This window comes from Procambarus clarkii, chromosome 38, assembly GCF_040958095.1.
Source record: "Procambarus clarkii isolate CNS0578487 chromosome 38, FALCON_Pclarkii_2.0, whole genome shotgun sequence".
NCBI lineage: Eukaryota > Metazoa > Arthropoda > Malacostraca > Decapoda > Cambaridae > Procambarus > Procambarus clarkii.
This window is the reverse complement of record NC_091187.1, coordinates 22,099,823-22,123,911: the sequence shown is the minus strand read 5'-3', so window position 1 is coordinate 22,123,911 and position 24,089 is coordinate 22,099,823. Positions and strand designations below refer to the sequence as shown.

At 40.3% G+C, this 24,089-nt stretch overlaps 1 protein-coding gene across 1 annotated transcript in view; it reads right to left on the bottom strand.

Annotated features, from left to right (window-relative positions):
- Positions 1–24,089, bottom strand: part of LOC123772030 (NFX1-type zinc finger-containing protein 1) — a 225,040-nt gene that overhangs the window by 183,901 nt on the left and 17,050 nt on the right. The window contains exon 2 of the mRNA XM_069337878.1: positions 8,640–11,483. Within this exon, the coding sequence (XP_069193979.1) occupies positions 8,640–11,472 (2,833 nt within the window). The 5' untranslated portion in view covers positions 11,473–11,483. The remainder of the gene's footprint in view (positions 1–8,639; positions 11,484–24,089) is intronic.

Genomic DNA, 24,089 nt, shown 5'->3' with positions numbered 1-24,089 from the left:
TATATATTGTTACGGTGCCCTCTCCTATCTCTTTCGTTTGCCGGCTTAAAGAGTCATATCAGCTCTCCCTACTGATTCTCTGAGGTTCAGGGAGTCTAATGATATATGTGGCGACCAGACCGACTGCCAGTAAAGGGAAGGAAGTTACATTATAAGTTGTAAATAAAGGGAAATTGGCGCCCTGTTATGAAATGAAAGAGTATCCCCTAATGCAGATATGACCTTTTGGAAGGGACACTAGCCGATTGCGGATTGGCCGACCTAGGTCGCGGGCGACAAATCAGGGCCCGCCATGACGTCACCGAGTGCCCTGGGCGGCGCCAACGTCAGAGTTGATCCGACCTTGGAAGCGACAGGACGCGCCTCGGTCTGCTCTCAAGGATTTGAGGCTCTACAAGCCTTATTCAGTGGATTAAACTAGCCATCGCAGCCCACCATAAGTTATTGGAGACCCTGCGCTTCTGGGAAGCAAAAGGGAACCAGGTTCATTGAGCAGAGAAGTGCCAAACTTGGAAAATAGTCGGCGACGACGCTGGGGCGGCGCCGCTGGACGTTGAGGTCTGGAAGGTGCAGCGGGCAGGCCTAGCTGTGACCGGGTCACATCCACTGAGGGTCTTGGAAGGACGACACCGTGCCTAGGACAAGGAGCAACGCCTTGTGGAAGGGGCGAGTGTGGGAAAATAGTGATTAGCTCAGCGCCCATCGATGAACCAGGATTGGGGCAGCTGAATCTCAGGGATTGGAACGGCGACGACGCGAAGGCTCCACGACACCTGAGGACCTGTGGAACGCCCTGGATCGTCAAGGATCGACCCAAGGAAGCGTGGGAACCTCACACCATCGAGGGACAGGCGTCGTGAGCCAGGAATGTAAGGTAGATCATTTTCCCTCCCATTACCCCTTGTGTGAGTAGGCTAGTTAGGCCACAATAGTTACTTATGTATGTGGCAACAGGACATTAATGCTTTAATAGTAGAATAGGCTGCAAGGCAGCTTGTGTCCAGGACTGTCAGAGGGGACAGTGTGTATGGATGGCAGGACAGTGAAGGAGAGGCGCCGACGTGGTGAAGAGGCCCTCCTGTGAGAGAGTGTGGGACTCCTGTCTTTCTGTCCAGTTGAAGGAGTGTTGGAGGTCGTGGAAGAAGAGGCTGACGATCTCCAGACTTATTTATCCATATTTCCATATTCATGTATTACTTGTGATTGTGTGTGTTCATGTAATTTGCATCAGTAAATTCGCACATTTTATCACTGTGTTTAAGTGTGCCTCCATTTATGATATTTCTCTATGAGCATACACGAAGGTTATCATAGTACCACCTAGGGAACATTACGTTCTCTATAGCAGTTCTTACTGCCTGGAGAGTAGTAAAGACAGCACAGACTTACATAAAAGTGTACCCTTAGCCATCCGATCAGTATCTGTGCCTGAATGGTGGCAACTATTGCCAGTGTGAGGATGCAACCTCTGAAGAGACAACAAACACAACACCTATACCCCCTATTAGACTAATTTACAGGAACTCCTTTTCCACAGCTCATAAAACGGAGGAAAGGGTCCTGAAAGATATTGTTAATAGAAACGTTATCCCTACAGACAAAAATCAGAGGATACAACTGACGATTTACTATAAAACCAGAAAAACGGCCAGCCTACTCATGAGAAACTCTCCAGACACAAAACAGAACGCTTTAAAAGAGACTAACGTCGTCTATGCCTTCAAATGCCCTCTTGGGGACTGTAAGCTCCAAAAAACCCAGTATATAGGCAAGACAACAACATCTCTTTCTAGGCGTTTAACGATGCATAAGCAACAGGGCTCCATTAAGGAACATATAATCTCTTCCCACAACCAAACCATCGCCAGAGAAATCCTAGTAAACAACACAGAAATCATCGACAGATACAGCGATAGCAGGCGGCTTGACGTTTGCGAGGCACTACACATCAAGAAGTCAACACCAGCAATCAACAGCCAATTATTGCACAACTATATTCTACCCACCTCAAGACTCCGCTCCAATATAGAAGCATCAAGAAATATGGACCAATAGGCTCTCTACAAACACTTCTATTCAATATCCATTGTTTCGTGTTCTGTCTTGTGTTGATGAAATTAATACCCTATTAATACCACTTCTTGTTCTGTCTTGTGTTGATGAAATTAATACCCTATTAATGCCACATCTTGTTCTGTCTTGTGTTAATGCCACATCACCCCTTCCACCTCACTCAAATGTAGATATAAAATCGGAGATGCGTAAGTTCTATTCAGTTGTGTATTTGTGAACTAAAGTCTTTGAAAATGTAATAAGTTTTACGAAACGCGCTCGTGTCGCGTCAGACTAGAAATAAAAATGAATTTTGGAGAATTGATTTTTTATTTACCTCCAACAGTGAAAAGAAATGTATGAAAGATTGAGAAAATTCGTGTTAGAATTATTAATCTTACTTTTTCGGTCATATTTAATAATATATGTCTACAGGAAAGACTGCTACCAAAATATACTAATATTAAAGCGCACGACCCAGCAGCAAGGAATCAAGCCTTCACGATAAAATATCGCCAGGATCTGATTCGTGATCAGATATACAAGGCAGAGAATGAAATCAAAGACAACAAAACGCAACTACTTCATGCTACAAACGAGTGGAGAAATAGCAACATCGACGAAAGTATCCGTACCCGCATTGAACAACACCTCGACATCCTCACAGACCAACATCACCTCAGCACTGAAACAAGGATTATCAAGAAACTAACAACATTATATGGAGGACCTATGGCAATTCCACGACCAAGAGATGGCTTCCTGAACCTTGCAGGAATTAACCTCACTGAGGACCAAGTCACTCTCCTAAATCTGGGCATAAACTGTCATGTTATGTCCAGACCGAGTGAGATGGCCCGGAAAGTAGAGTTGGAAATTCTGTTGGACGACATATTCGACCTCGAGACACAAAAGAAGGTCACTACCAAAGATACCTTACAAGCAGAACTTATTGCAGAAGGAGGAAAGAATCGAGGCAATTACAGAAGCACCATACTGTCCCCCGAGCTTAAAGCGGCAGCTAAAAGCCTTCGTGAGAACAAGGAGATAGTTGTCAGGAGAGGTGACAAGTCGCCAATATATGTCATTCATAAAAAAGACGAATATCTGGCGAAAATGAACATCATACTCTCTGACCAAACTAAGTTCCAAAGGGCAACGAAGGACACTACAGCCGAATTAAAAGCAAAGGTCAACAAACTGATCGAAACTGTGAACGCCAAGAAATCCGGACTCCACCTGCCAAAGATCATTGGGGAATATAAACCTGGATATGCGTATGGAAATGTCAAGACACACAAGCCTGGAAACCCACTTCGGCCAATCATTAGCCAGATACCCACACCCACGTACAGACTGGCGAAGCGACTCAACGGCCTGCTGACTCCTTATGTTCCTTGCGCCTTCAGCCTGAAGTCTCCAAAAGAATTTGTTGACTTACTGCGGGGCACACGGGCCACAGGAATAAGAGCCTCGTTGGACGTAGAATCGCTGTTTACCAACGTACCTGTGGACGAGACAATCGGAATGATAGCCGACAGAGTGTATCGTGATCCAGCCTGTACTCCTCTTGACATACCAGAATATATTCTGAGGAAACTACTCCAAGCTTGTACTAAAGAGGCACCCTTCTTGAGCCCGGATGGGCACATGTATAAGCAAGTAGATGGGGTCGCCATGGGTTCTCCCCTAGGTGTCCTGTTTGCAAACTTCTACATGGGTACCATCGAGCAAAAAGTCTTAGTCGACATGAACTTGAAACCGGCCATATACTGCAGGTATGTTGACGACATTTTTACACAGGTACCTGATGTCAGACATCTGCAGGAGCTGAAGGAGGCATTTGAGCAGAGTTCCGTGCTGCGTTTCACTTACGAGATGGAAAAGGATGGGAAGCTGCCCTTTCTAGATGTAACAGTCATGGAAAAGGGCGGAGGTTTCCACACTGCAGTCTACACTAAGGAAACAAACATAGGAATGTGCCTAAATGCCAAGAGCGACTGCCCAGACAGGTACAAGAGGAGTGTTGTTAACGCATATGTCGACCGTGCTCTCAGCCACAGCTCAGAATGGAAGCAAGTCGACGAAGAACTCTGTAGGGTAAGGCAGGTCCTAGTCAATAACGGCTTCTCCAATGGTTTCGTCGAAGACATCATAAGAAGGAAAGTGAAAAGCCATGCAACCTCTGAAGAGACAACAAACACAACACCTATACCCCCTATTAGACTATTTTACAGGAACTTCTTTTCCACAGCTCATAAAACGGAGGAAAGGGTCCTGAAAGATATTGTTAATAGAAACGTTATCCCTACAGACAAAAATCAGAGGATACAACTGACGATTTACTATAAAACCAGAAAAACGGCCAGCCTACTCATGAGAAACTCTCCAGACACAAAACAGAACGCTTTAAAAGAGACTAACGTCGTCTATGCCTTCAAATGCCCTCTTGGGGACTGTAAGCTCCAAAAAACCCAGTATATAGGCAAGACAACAACATCTCTTTCTAGGCGTTTAACGATGCATAAGCAACAGGGCTCCATTAAGGAACATATAATCTCTTCCCACAACCAAACCATCGCCAGGGAAATCCTAGTAAACAACACAGAAATCATCGATAGATACAGCGATAGCAGGCGGCTTGACGTTTGCGAGGCACTACACATCAAGAAGTCAACACCAGCAATCAACAGCCAATTTTTGCACAACTATATTCTACCCACCTCAAGACTCCGCTCCAATATAGAAGCATCAAGAAATATGGACCAATAGGCTCTCTACAAACACTTCTATTCAATATCCATTGTTTCGTGTTCTGTCTTGTGTTGATGAAATTAATACCCTATTAATACCACTTCTTGTTCTGTCTTGTGTTGATGAAATTAGTACCCTATTAATGCCACATCTTGTTCTGTCTTGTGTTAATGCCACATCACCCCTTCCACCTCACTCAAATGTAGATATAAAATCGGAGATGCGTAAGTTCTATTCAGTTGTGTATTTGTGAACTAAAGTCTTTGAAAATGTAATAAGTTTTACGAAACGTGCTCGTGTCGTGTCAGACTAGAAATAAAAATGAATTTTGGAGAATTGATTTTTTATTTACCTCCAACAGTGAAATGAAATGTACGAAAGATTGAGAAAATTCGTGTTTGAATTATTAATCTTACTTTTTCGGTCATATTTAATAATATATGTCTACAGGAAAGACTGCTACCAAAATATACTAATATATATATATATATATATATATATATATATATATATATATATATATATATATATATATATATATATATATATATATATATATATATATATATATATATATATATATATATATATATATATATATATATATATATACATATATACATATATATATATATATATATATATATATATATATATATATATATATATATATATATATATATATATATATATATATATATATATATATATATATATATATAAAAAGAAAGATTAATAATTCTAACACGAATTTATTCTATCTTTCTTACATTTCTTTTCACTGTTGATGGTAATTCAAAGATCAATTCTCCAAACTTCATTTTTATTTCAAGTCTGACTCGACACTTGAGCGCGTTTCGTAAAACTTATTACATTTTCAAAGACTTTAGTTTACAAACACACAACTGAAACTGAATAGAGCTTTACACATCTTCGAGGTTTATATCTACATTTGGGTGAGGTGGATGGGGTGAAAAACGAACTTTCAACAATGGGTATTCAATGGGTATTAAATTCCAACACAAGACAGAACACGAAACAATGGGTATTGAATGGGTATTAAATTCAAACACAAGACAGAACACGAAACAATGGGTATTGAATGGAAGTAATTGAAGAAAGCCTATTGGTCCATATTTCTTGATGCTTCTATATTGGAGCGGAGTCTTGAAGTGGGTAGAATTTAGTTGTGCATTAATTGGCTGTTGATTGCTGGTGTTGACTTCTTGATGTGTAGTGCCTCGCAGACGTCCAGCCGTCTGCTATCGATGATTTCTGTGTTGTTTGCTAGGATTTCTCTGGTGATGGTTTGTTTGTGGGAAGAGATTATATGTTTCTTAATGGAGCCCTGTTGCTTATGCATCGTTAAACGCCTGGAAAGAGATGTTGTTGTCTTGCCTATATACTGGTTTTTTTGAGGCTTACAGTCCCCAAGAGGGCATTTGAAGTCATAGACGACGTTAGTCTCTTTTAAAGCGTTCTGCTTTCTGTCTGGAGAGTTTCTCATGAGTAGGTTGGCAGTTTTCTTGGTTTTATAGTAAATCGTCAATTGTTCTTCTGATTTTTGTCAGTAGGGGTAACGTTTCTATTAACAATATCTTTCAGGACCCTTTCCTCCATTTTATGAACTGTGGAAAAGAAGTTCCTGTAAAATAGTCTAATAGGGGGTACAGGTGTTGTGTTAGTTGTCTCTTCAGAGGTTGCATGGCATTTCACCTTCCTTCTTATGATGTCTTCAACGAAACCATTGGAGAAGCCGTTGTTGACTAGGACCTGCCTTACCCGACAGAGTTCTTCATCGACTTGCTTCCATCCTGAGCTGTGGCTGAGAGCACGGTCGACATAAGCATTAACAACACTCCTTTTGTACCTGTCTGGGCAGTCACTGTTGGCATTTACGCACATTCCTATGTTTGTTTCCTTGGTGTAGACTGCAGTGTGGAAACCTCCGCTCCTTTCCATGACTGTTACATCTAGAAAGGGCAGCTTCCCATCCTTCTCCATCTCGTAAGTGAAACGCAACACAGAATTCCGCTCAAATGCCTCCTTCAGCTCCTGCAGATGTCTGACATCAGGTACCTGTATAAAAATGTCGTCAACATACCTGCAGTATATGGCCGGTTTCAAGTTCATGTTGACTTAGACCTTTTGTTCGATGGTACCCATGTAGAAGTTCGCAAATAGGACACCTAGGCGAGAACCCATGCCGACCCCATCTACTGGCTTATACATGTGCCCATCCGGGCTCAAGAAGGGTGCCTCTTTAGTACAAGCTTTGAGTAGTTTGCTTAGAATGTTTTCTGGTATGTCAAGAGGAGTACAGGCTGGATCACGATACACTCTGTCCGCTATCATCCCAATTGTTTCATCCACAGGTACGTTGGTAAACAGTGATTCTACGTCCAACGAGGCTCTTATCACTGTGGCCCGTGTTCCCTGCAGTAAGTCAACAAATTCCTTTGGAGACTTCAGGCTGAAGGCGCAATTGACATAAGGAGTCAGCAAGCCGTTGAGTCGCTTCGCCAGTCTGTACGTAAGTGTGGGTATCTGGCTGGTGATTGGCCGAAGTGCGTTTCCAGGCTTGTGGGTCTTGACTTGACGTAATAAGTTATTACGAAACGCGTTCAAGTGTCGTGTCAGACTAGAAATAAAAATGAATTTTGGAGAACTGATTTTTCAATTACTATCGACAGTAAAAAGAAACATAAGAAATATTGAGAAAATTCGCGTTAGAATTATTAATCTTACTTTTTCGGTCATATTTAATAATATGTGTCTACAGGAAAGACTGCTACCAAAATATACTAATATATATATATATATATATATATATATATATATATATATATATATATATATATATATATATATATATATATATATATATATATATATATATATATATATATATATATATATATATATATATATATATATATATATATATATATATGTCGTACCTAGTAGCCAGAACGCACTTCTCAGCCTACTATTCAAGGCCAGATTTGCCTAATAAGCCAAGTTTTCCTGAATTAATATATTTTCTCTAATTTTTTTCTTATGAAATGATAAAGCTACCCATTTCATTATGTATGAGGTCAATTTTTTTTATTGGAGTTAAAATTAACGTAGATATATGACCGAACCTAACCAACCCTACCTAACCTAACCTAACCTATCTTTATAGGTTAGGTTTGGTTAGGTGGCCGAAAAAGTTAGGTTAGGTTAGGTTAGGTAGGTTAGGTAGTCGAAAAACAATTAATTCATGAAAACTTGGCTTATTAGGCAAATCGGGCCTTGAATAGTAGGCAGAGAAGTGCGTTCTGGCTACTAGGTACGACATATATATATATATATATATATATATATATATATATATATATATATATATATATATATATATATATATATATATATATATATATATATATATATATATATATATATATGTGTGTGTATATGAATGTCTGAAAATTCATTCTTAAATGTTTGAACTGATGATTTTTAACGATCAAATGAGAGATTATTGTCTTTCAGCTTTAAAGCCTCTCCTATTCTATATACTTCTTCCTTAGGAAATTGTACAATATGTTATAAAAACACAAAATGGTTTGTAATATAATGACAATTGGCATGGGTATGAGCAAATATTGTAGTAGTATGATGGGCTCGAACCTGCATCCCTAGACTCCTCAGGCACAGGTTCACCCCTTCATCCTGCTTCAATTTCCCAACAAATATATCCCGTTCATGTGACTTAACTGTGCACTAAGGTTATGGTTATGAAGAAGATTTTTGATGAGTTTTGAAGTAAAAACCTGAGTGTTGTGTACCTATGGGTGGTTGAAGAGCCTGGACCACACTGCTGTGGCTGGCGGCGCCCGTCGTCGTCATCCCCACTACTGAGGCGTGTCTCATCACGTGAAGGTATTCTTGGTCTTTTATCTCTCGCCAGGCTTTAGTCACCCGTTTAAACTCGTCCTCAGCTTTCAATAACTTCTTGTTGACCATCATAGACAACCTACTCAACCATAGCCTGTATAATGCCCAACGGCTACGAAAGTTTAAGTCCGTAACATCAGTTTCCTCAAGAACTTTCACTTTATCTACATTAATTGGTGGAGTCTTTAAGCCAAGCTGAAGGAAATATAACTTTGACTGGAGTGTTCTGGATTCGGGATTATTGACACTGGTTGTGTTATAACTTGCGAGAACTTCTATTTCTCTCTCCAGCGATTCAGCTTTTATTACATAACCAAGTATATCTTGAATTGTGACGCCTGTGTTCGAGTGATCTACAAGGTCCACATCATCCAACATCCTGTCGCGCTCTTCAACAGCAAAAAGATCTTCAGCATCCTGCCATAAGGCTTTATTTTGTCTAGATTCAGTGTTTGTGTTTGTCGGGTTGGTGTCTTTACTCCCAGAGGCAAATTGTGCCATGCCAGATTCTTCACACACTTTCTGGTCGAGAAGCCAGTCTTGGATGCCTATAATCTTGATATCTTTAAGTGCTCCATCAGGAATAATGCCAGTTGAAGAGAAAAAATCGAGCTTCAAGATTCCTCTTGGTGAGGAAAGTTCTTGACTGGCCTTTCTCCAAGCTAAAACTTTTGATTCCAACTCTCTCACCTGCCCGAGTAACTGTTTGTTCATTTCGTGCACATCAGCTGGAAGTGCTCTCTGTGATCGGAGAGTCTTAACAAGTTGGTTTATCTGAAATCGATCAACGATCTCACTCTTGGTTCTTGACCCAACTCGCACGATACTGTCTGTGTATTGGCTCATTCCCTCCAGAAACTGATCAAGAGCGTGGTTAGTAAAACACACGACTAATATAGGGGAAGGTTGATCCTCATTCTTCCAGGCTTCACTGTTGTGAAGAAGCACCTGAGTAATTTTTAGACCCATAAAAGTCTTTCCAGTACCTGGTGGTCCTTGGATAATTGCAAGTTTGCTGACAAGAGCACTTTTAAGTGCACGCCGCTGAGATGCATCTAAGCCAAGTTCATCTTCAGTGGGCCAGTTCTGAAGATCACGCAACACTCTCACTGCTGCAAGACTCGGCAAGTATTTAGGGTGCTGTTTTATAGTTCTTTTAGCATTCTGAAACAGTTTACTGCAAGCCTCTGACTCTTTCATCATACTGGAGCTTCTCATCACATTAAGATCATACACTGAGCGTTGAGATACGTAGCTTGGGGTCACCATATATGAATGAACGTTAACTATAAAGTACTCCATTGGGAATGAGTCCTCTGTGATATCCTGGAGAGCATTAAGAACATGCTTATAGGCCACGAAGTATGATCTTGACTCCGCCATGACGAACACTGAATCACTTACTCCACCAATATTTGACTCAAACTTCACACCAATTATTCCATTTTTTAACTTTTCTGGTTTTCGATCAAATACTGATCCAAAAATCAGATTGCAAAAATTGTCTCTGCTGAAACACAATAGATTACCAAAGAGCAGTCTTTTTGAACTTTCTATTTTGAACATTTGTGGTAGATTTAGTTGTATGTAAAATATCATCTCAAAATTCATCATCTCAGATCCAACAATTCTTACATCCTTGTAGATCCAAATATCTCTGTTCTGAGAGAGTGACTTTCCTTTATATGCATTAATGCCTTCTCGGAGGGGCCTCACAAAGTCTTCTTTGAGTAGACGGAACTGAACATCCAGGTAGTGATTAACATCCAAGTATTTCCCCTCAACAATATTCCTCCGAAGAAATGGCTTTTCCGTGTCGTTAAGATCTTGAGCTGTGGGCAAGATGGATAGTTCCCGGAAATCTTCAGGTGGTTGAAGATTATCTTCACATGTGTGTCGCTGTCTTGTCTTTTTCTGTGCATGTCCAGACATCTGCAGAGTTTTTTTGTGTTGTTCAAGGAAAACTCTTGTTTCTCTGTACTTATTCAGAATCGACTTTCTGTCCGGAGAGGAAGTCGACATCCTTTGCAGAACCATGATGCAGCTTTCGAACACTGCAGGGAGAAGGTCAGCAGCCAGACTGGGCATGACATTCCCATAAACATGCAGAACATTCCACAGCTTATCATAAAATATATTGCCATTCTCATTACCTTGTTGTAATCCAAAGGTTAGAGAAAACTTTACCAGCTGATTGATGAACTTAGTCTTAAAAGTTTTGCTTAGGAGGATATACAGGTTTTCTCGGTTCGCCTTTGTCTCTGATGCATGGGACAAGACCTTTATTAATAGGAACATTTTGTCCGGCTTAACATCATCGTCCTGATCAATGAGCAGATCATACCCAGATTTCTCCCTCAACAGCTTCATCACCACCTCATCAGGGAACAGTCCGAGCATTCCTTCCAACACTTTATAACCTATGGGATGTTCCCGCCTCTTTAGGCTAGTTCTCTGGCCATTTCTTCCTGTTGACTGATCATTAACGCTGTCTGCGGTCAAGTCCGACATGCTCTGAGCCCCTCTTTGTGGCCGATGATGGTTGCGTCCACTTCCTCCAGAATACCTTCCTTTTCTTCCTCCAGAATAAGATCCACCTCTTCCTCCAGAATACCTTCTTTCTCTTCCTCCAGAATACCCTCCTCGTCCTCTGCTGGTTTCATTGTCTTTGTGTTGGTCGAACTCTGAAGAGAATGCTCCTCGCCCAGAACCGTCCAGGTTCATTGCATCTCTTTCTGGAAAGAAACAAATTCAAAATAACTTAACAAAATATTAAAGGTTTAGTGTTGTTAATTTTCATGATATACATTAATAATGGAGTTAACTCAAAAAGGTTTGATCCAAAGACAAACCTCACTGAATTGGGAATATAAATCAAACTAACCTTTATTCACTTCTCGTGACTCAGAAATTGTTGAAGGAAATTGTAAAAATTTGAAAGAGGAAGGAACGAGCCAATAAATAAGGAAAGTGTGAGGTGAGGCGCAGATGAGAGAAGAAGGTAATTTCTGGGAGGTAATGTGCAAGAATAATCACAAAAAAAAAGAAGGTAATGTTTAAGGTAACGAACATATAAGGGAAGAAGGTAATTCCTAAAAGAAGGTAAGAGTAAGGTGAAACGTGAGAATAAGATGAAAGGAACGAATGGGATGAATGTAATAATGGGATGAAGGAAGAATGGGACGAGGTAAGAATAAGAGGAGGGTAAGAAAAGGAAAAGGGGGGTAGGCTTAAGTCAGGTCACGTTTGTTAAGAAGGCTGGAACATTTACGTATATACTGTGAGAGGGAAGAGTCAACAGCAACAAAGCCAGGACTCAGGTTCATATTGGGTAGGTTGTGTATCAGAGCTGAGTCGACAAGACGGCGTCGGTGAAGAGTAGAGGCAGGAAAGATTATTTTAGACCAATCAATAGGATGATTAGAGTCCCCCTAACACGACAGAAGAGAGCGTTGTTTGTGTCTGCAGACTTAACACTTCTTTTGTGTTCCTTAAGTCTAAGTCTGTCATTATGTGTACGGCCAGTTTCCCCGAAGTATTGGAGAGGATAAGACAAACAGGCAATAGAGTAGACACCAGTAGCATTAGAAACAGGAGGAGAAGTGCAAATTAGATTGCTACGAAGAGTGTTAATGTGTCGCAAGGCGAGCTCAACGTCACGAGAACGAAGGGTATTAGTGAGACTTTAAAGTTCAGATGTGAAGGGAAGGCAGAGCATAGCGCTAATAGTGTTGGAAACAGGTTTGGGATGAAAGAAATTTTGATAGCTTGAGAATAGGCACAGTTGATTTAATGTAAGCGTTAACCAAGGCGAGAGAAAGATTTGTAAATAAAGGAAATTTCAGAATCAAGAAACTGAGGATGACTGACGCGTAGAGCGCAGAGGAAGAGAGACAAGAGAACCCTTTTCTTAACAGAAGGAGGATGGTAGGAGAAGTGAATGTACATACAACTATGCATGGGTTTGTGTAGACAGAGAAACCGAGTGTATGCATTGTAACGGTCACTGGAGTCGACCGCTGCTCCCCTTCCCACTTCCCCTTGTTTCATCTCCCCCTCCCATTTCCCCTTTTCCCTTGTTTCATCACCCCCTCCCCTTTCTTCTTCTTCCTTCCCCCTCCGGCCATAAGCCCCTTGGATTCAAGCTTACCTCGGTTGGTGACATTGTAAGGGTATGGGTTTACACCAGCTCACTTACACTAGATCAACATGCCTGTGGAGGCCAGTGCACTTGCTAAGTGCACTTGTTAAGTGCACGGGCCTAAGTTTGGTAACCCGTACCCGAAACATCTTGTGTTTGGACTCATGTGAGAGCCCCACTCATCAGCATTCCAGAAATGTTGCCGTGGTAGCACGTCTGTGGACAGAGTTATAGCCAATAGCATCTTTTTATTGTAAGCTTGGAGGGAGACAAGATTTGGGCGGGAACAGCCAGCCGCATAGTGCGAGCGTGGCGGGTGGGTCACCACCCACGCTCCTACCCTGGGTCCCATGGCAACAGCAGGCGTCCATCTTGAGCAGCCATCTTGGGCGGTCATCTTAAAGTTGCCCTAGGGCCATGCTGTACCGTCTCTGATTGGTTGAGAGGGGTAGGCCGTTGTGTGCCTCTCTCTGATTGGTTCCTGTGAGGCAGAGTCAGGGAAGCCGGTGTTCCTTTCCCAAGACGCCATTCTGCCAGTAGCTGCCACCCTTGCCTGACTCTCTTTTGCCCATTCGGCCAAATTGGGCAAGACGGTGTCGTGATAACTACCTACTCTACTTCTCCACTGCTGCCTCCACCAGGACCACCAGCTGCCCCATCAGAATCCAGCTGGAGTCATCGTCGAGAGGGTAGAAAAGATAGGGAGCGAGTGAGTAGAAATCTGGGATCGTGGGTAATTTGCATGTGAGCTGCAACAGGACTCGTAAATCCCCACTCCAGTGATTATAGACGTTCTAATTCCTGCTACTGTTTTGTAGCAGTCGAGGGAACGGGAAAATTCGTGCCAAGTGTTCAGGGGGTAGTTTTCCCACAGAAATTCGTGGAAATCTCGAATCAGTGTTTTGGCGCCAAAGTGTTGAGAGCGCTACGCTTGCTCGGGAGGTGGGAGGCCGCCACTTAAGCCTACCACCCGCCACCTATACCCACCTACCACCATCTACCGCACCGTGAGAAGATAGCTACCGTGGGTGCCTGATGTATGGTAGGACGATTGTGTGAGTGTGTGGGTAGCCGGTTGTATAAATGCATAAGTACCTAGTGTGTATTCTGGTGATTTATATTCTCTAAGCCTGAATTCAAGGTCAGGTGTTCCGTCGCCTTGTCACTAAGAACCTGTAGAGGTGGGGTGAAATGTGAACGCTTGAGATTATTACCTTTGTTGACATTTTGTCAGTCCAGAGGGACTTATGTCTTGTGTAGACAGACGTACATATTGTGTGTGTGTGGTACTTACGAGAACATAGTATACATAGATTAGCCAAGGACTGAGAGGGATGTCCATGTAATATATTCATCCGTGGGATCGCTAAATCACTCACCCACATGGTTTAAGGAGTTGTGTTCTCCTTAGTGTTCTCATTAACGCTTGACAGCTTTAGGCTACATGTGTTAGCAGTAATTATATATATATATATATATATATATTTTGGTAGCAGTCTTTCCTGTAGACATATTTTATTAAATATGACCGAAAAAGTAAGATTAATAATTCTAACACGAATTTTCTCAATCTTTCGTACATTATGCTTCACTGTTGGAGGTAAATCAAAAATCACTTCTCCAAAATTCATTTTTATTTCTAGTCTGACGCGACACGGGCACGTTTCGTAAAACTTATTACATTTTCAAAGACTTCACAAATACACAACTGATTAGAACTTGCGTTTCCCTGATTTTATATCTACATTTGAGTGAGGTGGGAAGGGTGATGTGGCATTACTTTTGAGTGAGGTGGGAAGGATGATGTGGCATTAGAGGATATTAATAGGGTATTAAAAGTATCAACACAAGACAGAACACGAAACAATGGATATTGAATAGAAGTGTTTGTAGAAAGCCTATTGGTCCATATTTCTTGATGCTTCTATATTGGAGCGGAGTCTTGAGGTGGGTAGAATATAGTTGTGCAATAATTGGCTGTTGATTGCTGGTGTTGACTTCTTGATGTGTAGTGCCTCGCAAACGTCAAGCCGCCTGCTATCGCTGTATCTATCGATGATTTCTGTGTTGTTTACTAGGATTTCTCTGGCGATGGTTTGGTTATGGGAAGAGATTATATGTTCCTTAATGGAGCCCTGTTGTTTATGCATCGTTAAACGCCTAGAAAGAGATGTTGTTGTCTTGCCTATATACTGGGTTTTTTGGAGCTTACAGTCCCCAAGTGGGCATTTGAAGGCATAGACGACGTTAGTCTCTTTTAAAGCGTTCTGTTTCGTGTCTGGAGAGTTTCTCATGAGTAGGCTGGCCGTTTTTCTGGTTTTATAGTAAATCGTCAGTTGTATCCTCTGATTTTTGTCTGTAGGGATAACGTTTCTATTAACAATATCTTTCAGGACCCTTTCCTCTGTTTTATGAGCTGTGGAAAAGAAGTTCCTGTAAAATAGTCTAATAGGGGGTATAGGTGTTGTGTTAGTTGTCTCTTCGGAGGTTGCATGGCTTTTCACTTTCCTTCTTATGATGTCTTCGATGAAACCATTGGAGAAGCCGTTATTGACTAGAACCTGCCTTACCCTACAGAGTTCTTCGTCGACTTGCTTCCATTCCACAGCTCAGAATGGAAGCAAGTCGACGAAGAACTCTGTAGGGTAAGGCAGGTTCTAGTCAATAACGGCTTCTCCAATGGTTTCATCGAAGACATCATAAGAAGGAAAGTGAAAAGCCATGCAACCTCCGAAGAGACAACTAACACAACACCTATACCCCCTATTAGACTATTTTACAGGAACTTCTTTTCCACAGCTCATAAAACAGAGGAAAGGGTCCTGAAAGATATTGTTAATAGAAACGTTATCCCTACAGACAAAAATCAGAGGATACAACTGACGATTTACTATAAAACCAGAAAAACGGCCAGCCTACTCATGAGAAACTCTCCAGACACGAAACAGAACGCTTTAAAAGAGACTAACGTCGTCTATGCCTTCAAATGCCCACTTGGGGACTGTAAGCTCCAAAAAACCCAGTATATAGGCAAGACAACAACATCTCTTTCTAGGCGTTCAACGATGCATAAACAACAGGGCTCCATTAAGGAACATATAATCTCTTCCCATAACCAAACCATCGCCAGAGAAATCCTAGTAAACAACACAGAAATCATCGATAGATACAGCGATAGCAGGCGGCTTGACGTTTGCGAGGCACTACACATCAAGAAGTCAACACCAGCAATCAACAGCCAATTATTGCACAACTATATTCTACCCACCTCAAGACTCCGCTCCAATATAGAAGCATCAAGAAATATGGACCAATAGGCTTTCTACAAACACTTCTATTCAATATCCATTGTTTCGTGTTCTGTCTTGTGTTGATACTTTTAATACCCTATTAATATCCTCTAATGCCACATCATCCTTCCCACCTCACTCAAAAGTAATGCCACATCACCCTTCCCACCTCACTCAAATGTAGATATAAAATCAGGGAAACGCAAGTTCTAATCAGTTGTGTATTTGTGAAGTCTTTGAAAATGTAATAAGTTTTACGAAACGCGCCCGTGTCGCGTCAGACTAGAAATAAAAATGAATTTTGGAGAAGTGATTTTTGATTTACCTCCAACAGTGAAGCATAATGTACGAAAGATTGAGAAAATTCGTGTTAGAATTATTAATCTTACTTTTTCGGTCATATTTAATAAAATATATATATATATATATATATATATATATATATATATATATATATATATATATATATATATATATATATATATATATATATATATATATATATATATATATATATATATATATATATATATATATATATATATATATATATATATATATATATATATATATATATGATTGTTGTGTCACGAAGCCCAGTGTTATTGTGTGTTATTTACTGTGGTGATTGCAACGTATGAACCTATGTTCTAAGGGGTAATTTAGAGCACAGTTCGGTCAGGTGCAACAGTAAGTAAGTGTTGTGCAGTGTACTTGGAAATTAGAGCACTTGTCGTGTGTGTTATTGCAAAGGGGTTGTAATTGTCGGTGATTGTTGCTAGAGTTGACCGATCACCGGGCAGTTTGCAGTTCAGTAAAGTCATTGTGGGGCCGTGTTCTTGGGTGTTCATGCCCAGAGTGTTAATGACAGGTGTTCTGCAGTATTGTCATTGCAACCGGATTGTAGCGTAAATCACTGTGATTTGTTAGTGTGATTTGTCATTGTCGTGGGTGAACTCGGCTGACTCGAGTACTTGGGTTTATATTCTCCTGTTTAGTTGGTAGACATCGAAGTCCAGTATTCAGTGAAGTGATTGCGAGGCAATTAATATAACGTAACCAAGGGAACACCCATTGCTTTGATAGAATTTGTTCTTTAACAAGTAGAATAAAGTAAGATACGTTTGGGTTAATTATTTTCCTGAAAGCAGCTACGGTAGTCTCAGGGTAGCCTAGCCATCAGCCGGACAAGAATTTAGGTATTGTCTGTCGTAATTATCGGTCAGTGGGACGGGTAATTGACGTGTTTCAGGAAGTCAAAGTAATTAACTTCGATCCGTGTTGATCGACTCACTCGAATGGCTCCATTGTTCCATTAACGTAATGTTGTAATTTATCTGCCCGGAAGATTATCTGTCAATCTATGCATTTGATTGACTCGTGGGAAGAGTAACGTCATTTTAGAATAACGTAAACGTGGTGCCTAATTACCGTTATTAGCCACCTGAATTGGTCTGGTATGGAAGGCTAGACAGAATTCATACCTTTAATGTAAATTACTGAGCCAGTGTGAAAGGTTGCGTATTTAATTGATTAATTATTGATCTTCGGGATAGTAATTAATTGTTCAAGGGTAATCACGAGTGATTACCATTCTCTCAGCACTTTAAACATTCAATCAGAGTTAACTATCGTTGAGCGATAGTTGCCGATAACGTAAATTAACATAACTAGTGCAGAGATTAATCAGCTGTCTGGAAGTACAGGGATTAATGAGATTTACTCACTGAATGCTCGACGGGTAGAGTGTTGTGTAATTTCCGCGTTACTAGTGACAGTTGTAAGTTTTATTAAGTTCCCGTAAATGTTACTTTGTTATTAACGTAAATCAATTGTTATTGATTGTTGATCATCCATGGGACGGAGTGTTAACGTAAGGAGTAATTTGTGGAAGGGTGCTGGAGTTGCTAGTGAGCCCATTAGTCATTGTTGTGTCTTTGACAGGCTACTAATTTGATTGCATTGCAACTGCTATTGCAGGTGTAGACTGCACAGAGGCGTAGAACAGTTAGGAGGTTACTGGAGACGTGTCTCATAACCTACTGTGTCATAGTTGCCAGTGTGATTATAGATTTGTGTCTTGCTTGCTTGATTGATTCCTCTGTGTTCCCGCCTTATGTTCGAGTTAGTTCATTATGCAGTCCGAGGGGCTGGTGTCTAGCTGTCATAGATAGTGTCACAGGAAGGATTTCGAGTAACCATTGATATTTCATTCGTTCTTGTTGTAGTAATTAGTACTTTATTGAATAAGCCAAGTTGTTATGTTGATCACTGTCTTTTCGTTACACCCCCACACATTTATATGGTTCTGTAAGTGATCTGTCACACACGACAATTAAATTGAGACTGATTCATGGGTTTTGGACTGAATATTTGGCACCACACAACAATAAATTATTGTTGTGAGAGCCCAGGACCTACTCGTTAGATTCGTTCGGCGAATGGCAAAAGTCGACGGCCTAGTGGAGGGGATTTCAAACTTTTTGGGGTCTCGGCGTTTGCTCGCGCCTAGGCAATTGTTCATAAATAGTCCCAGAGTGAGGAATGAGCTGCTTACTACACTGGTCTGTTAGCTAAGCAAGTCCTTCCTCAGGCGACCTAATTGAATATTCCAGAGACATTGCAGTAGCCATACACAGAATCAGACTTGGTTACAAGTGCTGCTGGGAGGTAATGAACCCAATAGTTAAAGAGTGTCATATCTGTGAAACTGAAGCAGAGGCGCCACTATTGCACTACTTACTGGAATGTGAAGCTACTGAAGCCCTGCGCATCAAACTCAACATTAATCCAACGACAGCAGCTGCATTAGATGCACATTCCACCGCCACTACAATGATTAGAAAAGCTGTTGAGGAATGGGACTCATTTGTGAGCATTCTGCATCTACATCCGCCACCAAGATAATGTTAATAAAACAAGATTAAAACCAGTGCACTAAAACAGAAGCGATAAATAAGCAGGGAAAAAGGAGAAGTCCTCTCCTCCATTTTAAACTTAGACCCAAATATCACAGGAAAAAGGTTATCTTGTATATCACCAAACTCAATTACGGGCTCACCATAGCCCGTGCTACATGGACACTTCGTCCTGAGTAGCTAAATCTTTAACAACAACAACAACGTTATAGATAGGAGCTGCCTCGTATGGGCCAATAGGCCTTCTGCAGTTACCTTTGTTCTTATGTTCTTAATATCACGACAGGAATAAAGGTTAAAAGAACTAAAGAAATTTTCCGAGTTCAAGTCCTCATTCCACCATCACAAACTCTCACAGACACTGTCTCTGGAGTAGCATCCCCCCACTCCCTTGTTACCACTTTCCTCTCATTTCCCTCTCCCCCACTTCTATTTATTTATTTATTTATGTATTTATATATATACAAGAAGGTACATTGGGATTGTGAGAATACATTGGATAGTACAGTATTTACATTCTTGTAAAGCCACTAGTACGCGCAGCGTTTCGGGCAGGTCCTTAATCTAGCAGATAATTTTAAGTAGGTAATTTCAATCAGAATTGATAAATGATAAAGATACATTGCAAGAGAAAAATGAGATGAGAGAGCTTAGTAAGTGTATTAAAGCACATTGTTATATTAAAGCTCTGATTGATTACATTGACAGCTTGATTAGTAATTTAAACAAGATTAATAGACACCATACAGCAGATTGACAGCACATATAAGACAGCAATGATCACAATGGTAAAGATGTTCAGATTGGGTACATAAAGGTTGGGAGATTGGGTAGCAATTGATACAGTGCAATTTTAAGGCAAAAAGTGAAAAACTATGAAGATGAAATTAGGTACTTTTTAGTATTGATTTTGAATGATGTAAAAGTTGGACAGCTTTTCAATTCAGTAGGGAGTGAGTTCCATAAACTGGGTCCCTTTATTTGCATAGAGTGTTTACACAGATTAAGTTTAACTCTGGGGATATCAAAGAGATATTTATTTCTGGTGTGGTGATAATGGGTCCTATTACATCTGTCCAGGAAGAGTTTCAGACAAGGATTTGCATTTAAGAACAGGGTTTTGTAAATGTAGTTGACACAAGAGAATTTGTGGAGTGAGATTATGTTTAGCATGTTTAGGGAGTTAAACAAGGGGGCTGTGTGTTGTCTGAAAGCAGAATTTGATATTATTCTGATAGCAGATTTTTACTGGGTGATGATGGACTTGAGGTGGTTTGCAGTGGTTGAACCCCATGCACAGATACCATAGTTGAGATAGGGATAGATTAGTGCATAATATAGAGAGATGAGAGCAGAGTTAGGTACATAATATCTGATTTTGGAGAGTATACCAACTGTTTTAGAGACTTTCTTAGTTATGTGTTGTATGTGGGTACTGAAGTTGAGTCTCTTGTCTAGGAATATACCAAGAAACTTTCCATCATTTTCATTGCTAATGTTTACATTGTCAATCTGAAGCTGAATTGCATTTGTAGATTTGCTTCCAAATAGGATGTAGTAGATCTTTTCTATGTTAAGTGTTAGTTTGTTGGTTGACATCCATAAGTGGACTTTTTTTAGTTCATTATTAACAACATCATTTAGTGTATGTGGGTTGGGGTTGGAGTAGATGAGGGTAGTATCATCAGCAAACAAAATAGGTTTCAGAATGTTAGAGACATTAGGCAGATCATTAATGTATATAAGAAATAGAAGAGGTCCCAAGATGCTGCCCTGTGGCACTCCAACGGTTATTGGTAGAATGGGAGAGATTATATTATTGATGGCTACACATTGGTGTCTATCACTAAGATAGGATTGGATATAGTCCAGTGCATGGCCTCGGATTCCATAATGATGGAGTTTACATAAGAGGTAATCGTGATTAACAGTATCGAAGGCCTTTCTCAGGTCAATGAAGAGTCCAATTGGAAACTCATTTTTGTCAAGGGCTGAGTAAATTATATCAAGGAGACTAATAATTGCATCGTTGGTACTCTTTTGAGAGTGGAAGCCAAACTGACAGGGGCTAAGAATGTCGAATTTTACGAGATAGGAGTAGAGCTGTTTGTAGAAAAATTTTTCAAATATTTTTGATAGTATGGGTAGGTTCGATATTGGTCTATAGTTGTTTATGTCTGCCGGATTACCTCCTTTATGAACTGGCGTTACTCTTGCTTTTTTAAGGATATCAGGGAAGGTATGACACTCAAGGGATTTGTTGAACAGCAGAGCTATAGGTGGCGCAAGGGCATGGGAGGCGCTCTTGTATACAATGGATGGGATTTCACTGATGTTCCCAGCTTTGGTTTTTAGTGAGTGTATGATGGACACAACATCTGTTGGGCTGACTGGTGAGAGGAGAAGAGAGTTTGGATAGCTGCCAGAGAGATATGTGTCTGAGTCTGTGGGATTTTACTTGCAAGGTTAGCACCAATCGATGAAAAGAAGCTATTAAATTCATTCGCCATTTCTAAGTCAGATGACGGTGTAAGGCCATCCTTAGAGAGTGTTATCTGGTTGTGGGAGTGTTGTTTAGTTCCTAGGATATTAGAGATGGTATTCCATGTGCTTTTCATGTTGCCTTTTGCTTCTTTGAATCTAGTCTCATAATATGAAAGTTTTGCTTTTCTTATGATACTGGTAAGCACTAATGAGTACTGTGGGAAATTTTTACCCACCATATCTAATAATCATCTAAGAAATGTATAAATTCTATATCATTTCTATATCATATCAAAATCATATCTAAACTGTATCAAAATCATATTAGAATCATTATAGATTCATTATATAGCTTGATCCTGGATGACAATGTCACCATGAACACGTACGCAACAGGGCCCTTTTGATGCCTACGTGACTTTGTACATGATCTCTCAAGGATCCAGAAGCTTCTAGAAGGATTTGTTAATTAAAAAACTATTGGAACATTTATTCAACATCCGGTAGGGATAATATCGAATCCTTAATAAGAATCAGTGGTGCTATCAAATACTACTTATAATCTTTAAATCTTATATCTAATTATATTATAATCACATCTTATTTCAATCATAAGTCTAGACTGTAAAAATAATCAATCAATATTCATTGAAAGCTACCTCTCAAGGGAGAGGGAGGAGCATCTCGGGAGCGAGAAGCGCCCACGACGATGCCTCGAGGCACTTCACGTTTGTTTACAACTCGGTGAACAAGTGACTGATCCTTAGCGAACATTTGGCTTAGGACACCTTATCTAGTTATCTTTATCACCAGTGAACACTCTCTAGAACTGGGGGAGTACCTGGACAATATCTACAAGGAAAATCCTAGAACATTTATATAAAATAAGAGTGTATAGTGGAGATCAGTGACACGGTTTCCTCCACCTTCATTCATAATCTTTTATCAACTCCAATCATTCTTCTGCAACTGCAGGGACAATCACGTAGCAACGCTACCAGATCATCATACAGCAACGCTGTAGCAAAATATAGTGCCTAAACTCGACAAGAGAGTTAATCAGTCTGGCAAACTTGTCAGACAGGCACCCGGCTTCAGATAAGTATATTGAAGGTTATTACAGTAGCGTATTAGTTGGCCAATTGTATGCTTGTATAACTTTAATATTCTATAAATCTGTCTGTCGGTAATAAAGCGAGGCAACGCCTCATTCATCGGTACGTTTATTAAAATTGTAGTGTAGCTGTGAATATTATCCAGCACTAGACTCGTGAGTGTCCATTGTGTCAGAAAAGAATTCAGCCTCAATAAGTAAAAACCTCACAAGTGTCCATAGTGTTGGAAAAGATTCAGTCAAGCTAACTGTATCTTAAAATGAATAAATACATTGCATATATACTTGAATATATAAATTAAGTTTTCAATTGTTTGCTTAGTTATTTTTAAGTTATCATTTAAGTTCATTTAATTGAATATAATTTCTAGTACTTAGTTAACAGTATTTAGACTACATTTAAGTCATTTATTATACTTTTACAATTTAATTTGTTGTTTATAGTATAAGTACATATTGGCTGTTAATAGTTATGGTGCTAGGTTATGTCATGTTCACAGAAAATGGTACCATCCGTTTTCTATGTGCGGCGGCTGGGACGCCAGAGAGAGACAGAAGGTAAACAAGAGCGTACAGGACGCCCGCCAAGCTTGGTAGCTACTAGTCATGTAATCATATTAAGTATTAAAGTCAGTAACCAAGTCATGACTTTACATCAACCCTACAACCAAGACTTCCTCAGTAACACACAAACACCACATTGGCGACGAGGATGAACTGTGAACGCAGGTATTTGTTCAGTTTCAAACACAAGGGAGAAGCATGCTGCCTGGAGGAGGAAGAGAAGCTGTGAGCGCCATACCCGATGCTGTATGCTAACCGATGCTGTGTGCTAACCGATGCTGTGTGCTAAACGATGCTGTGTGCTAACCGATGCTGTGTGCTACCCAAGCTGTGCTGAAGAAACTGTGTACTGAGGAATCTGCCGACGTTGTGTACGAAACGACGCTTTGATGTGTACAAAACCTGATGTTTTGGTTACGAAACGACGCTTCGTGCTACAAAATTCATCACACTGAATTGACTGCTGTACCAACTGCTGCACCAACTGCTGCACCAACTGCTGTACCAACTGCTGCCGTACCAACTGCTGTACCAACTGCCGTGCCAACTGCTGTGCTGCTGCTGTGAGTAGGAACAACACATGTACACAAGGGCTAGGTAAGAAGTCAGTTGCTGCTATATTGTGCACTGTTGTGAACTTTTGCATTAAAATGCTTGTGTGCTTTGCAAAATTAAAGTAATTACAGTGAATTCTTGACTAACATATACAGTGCAGTAAGTGTTTAATATTCTGAGGAACATTTAAGTGATAAGTTACATTTATTCAGTAAAAATGGCAAATATACCTCAGTTTCCTGCATTTGATCCTGACTGTGACCAGACAAACCTGT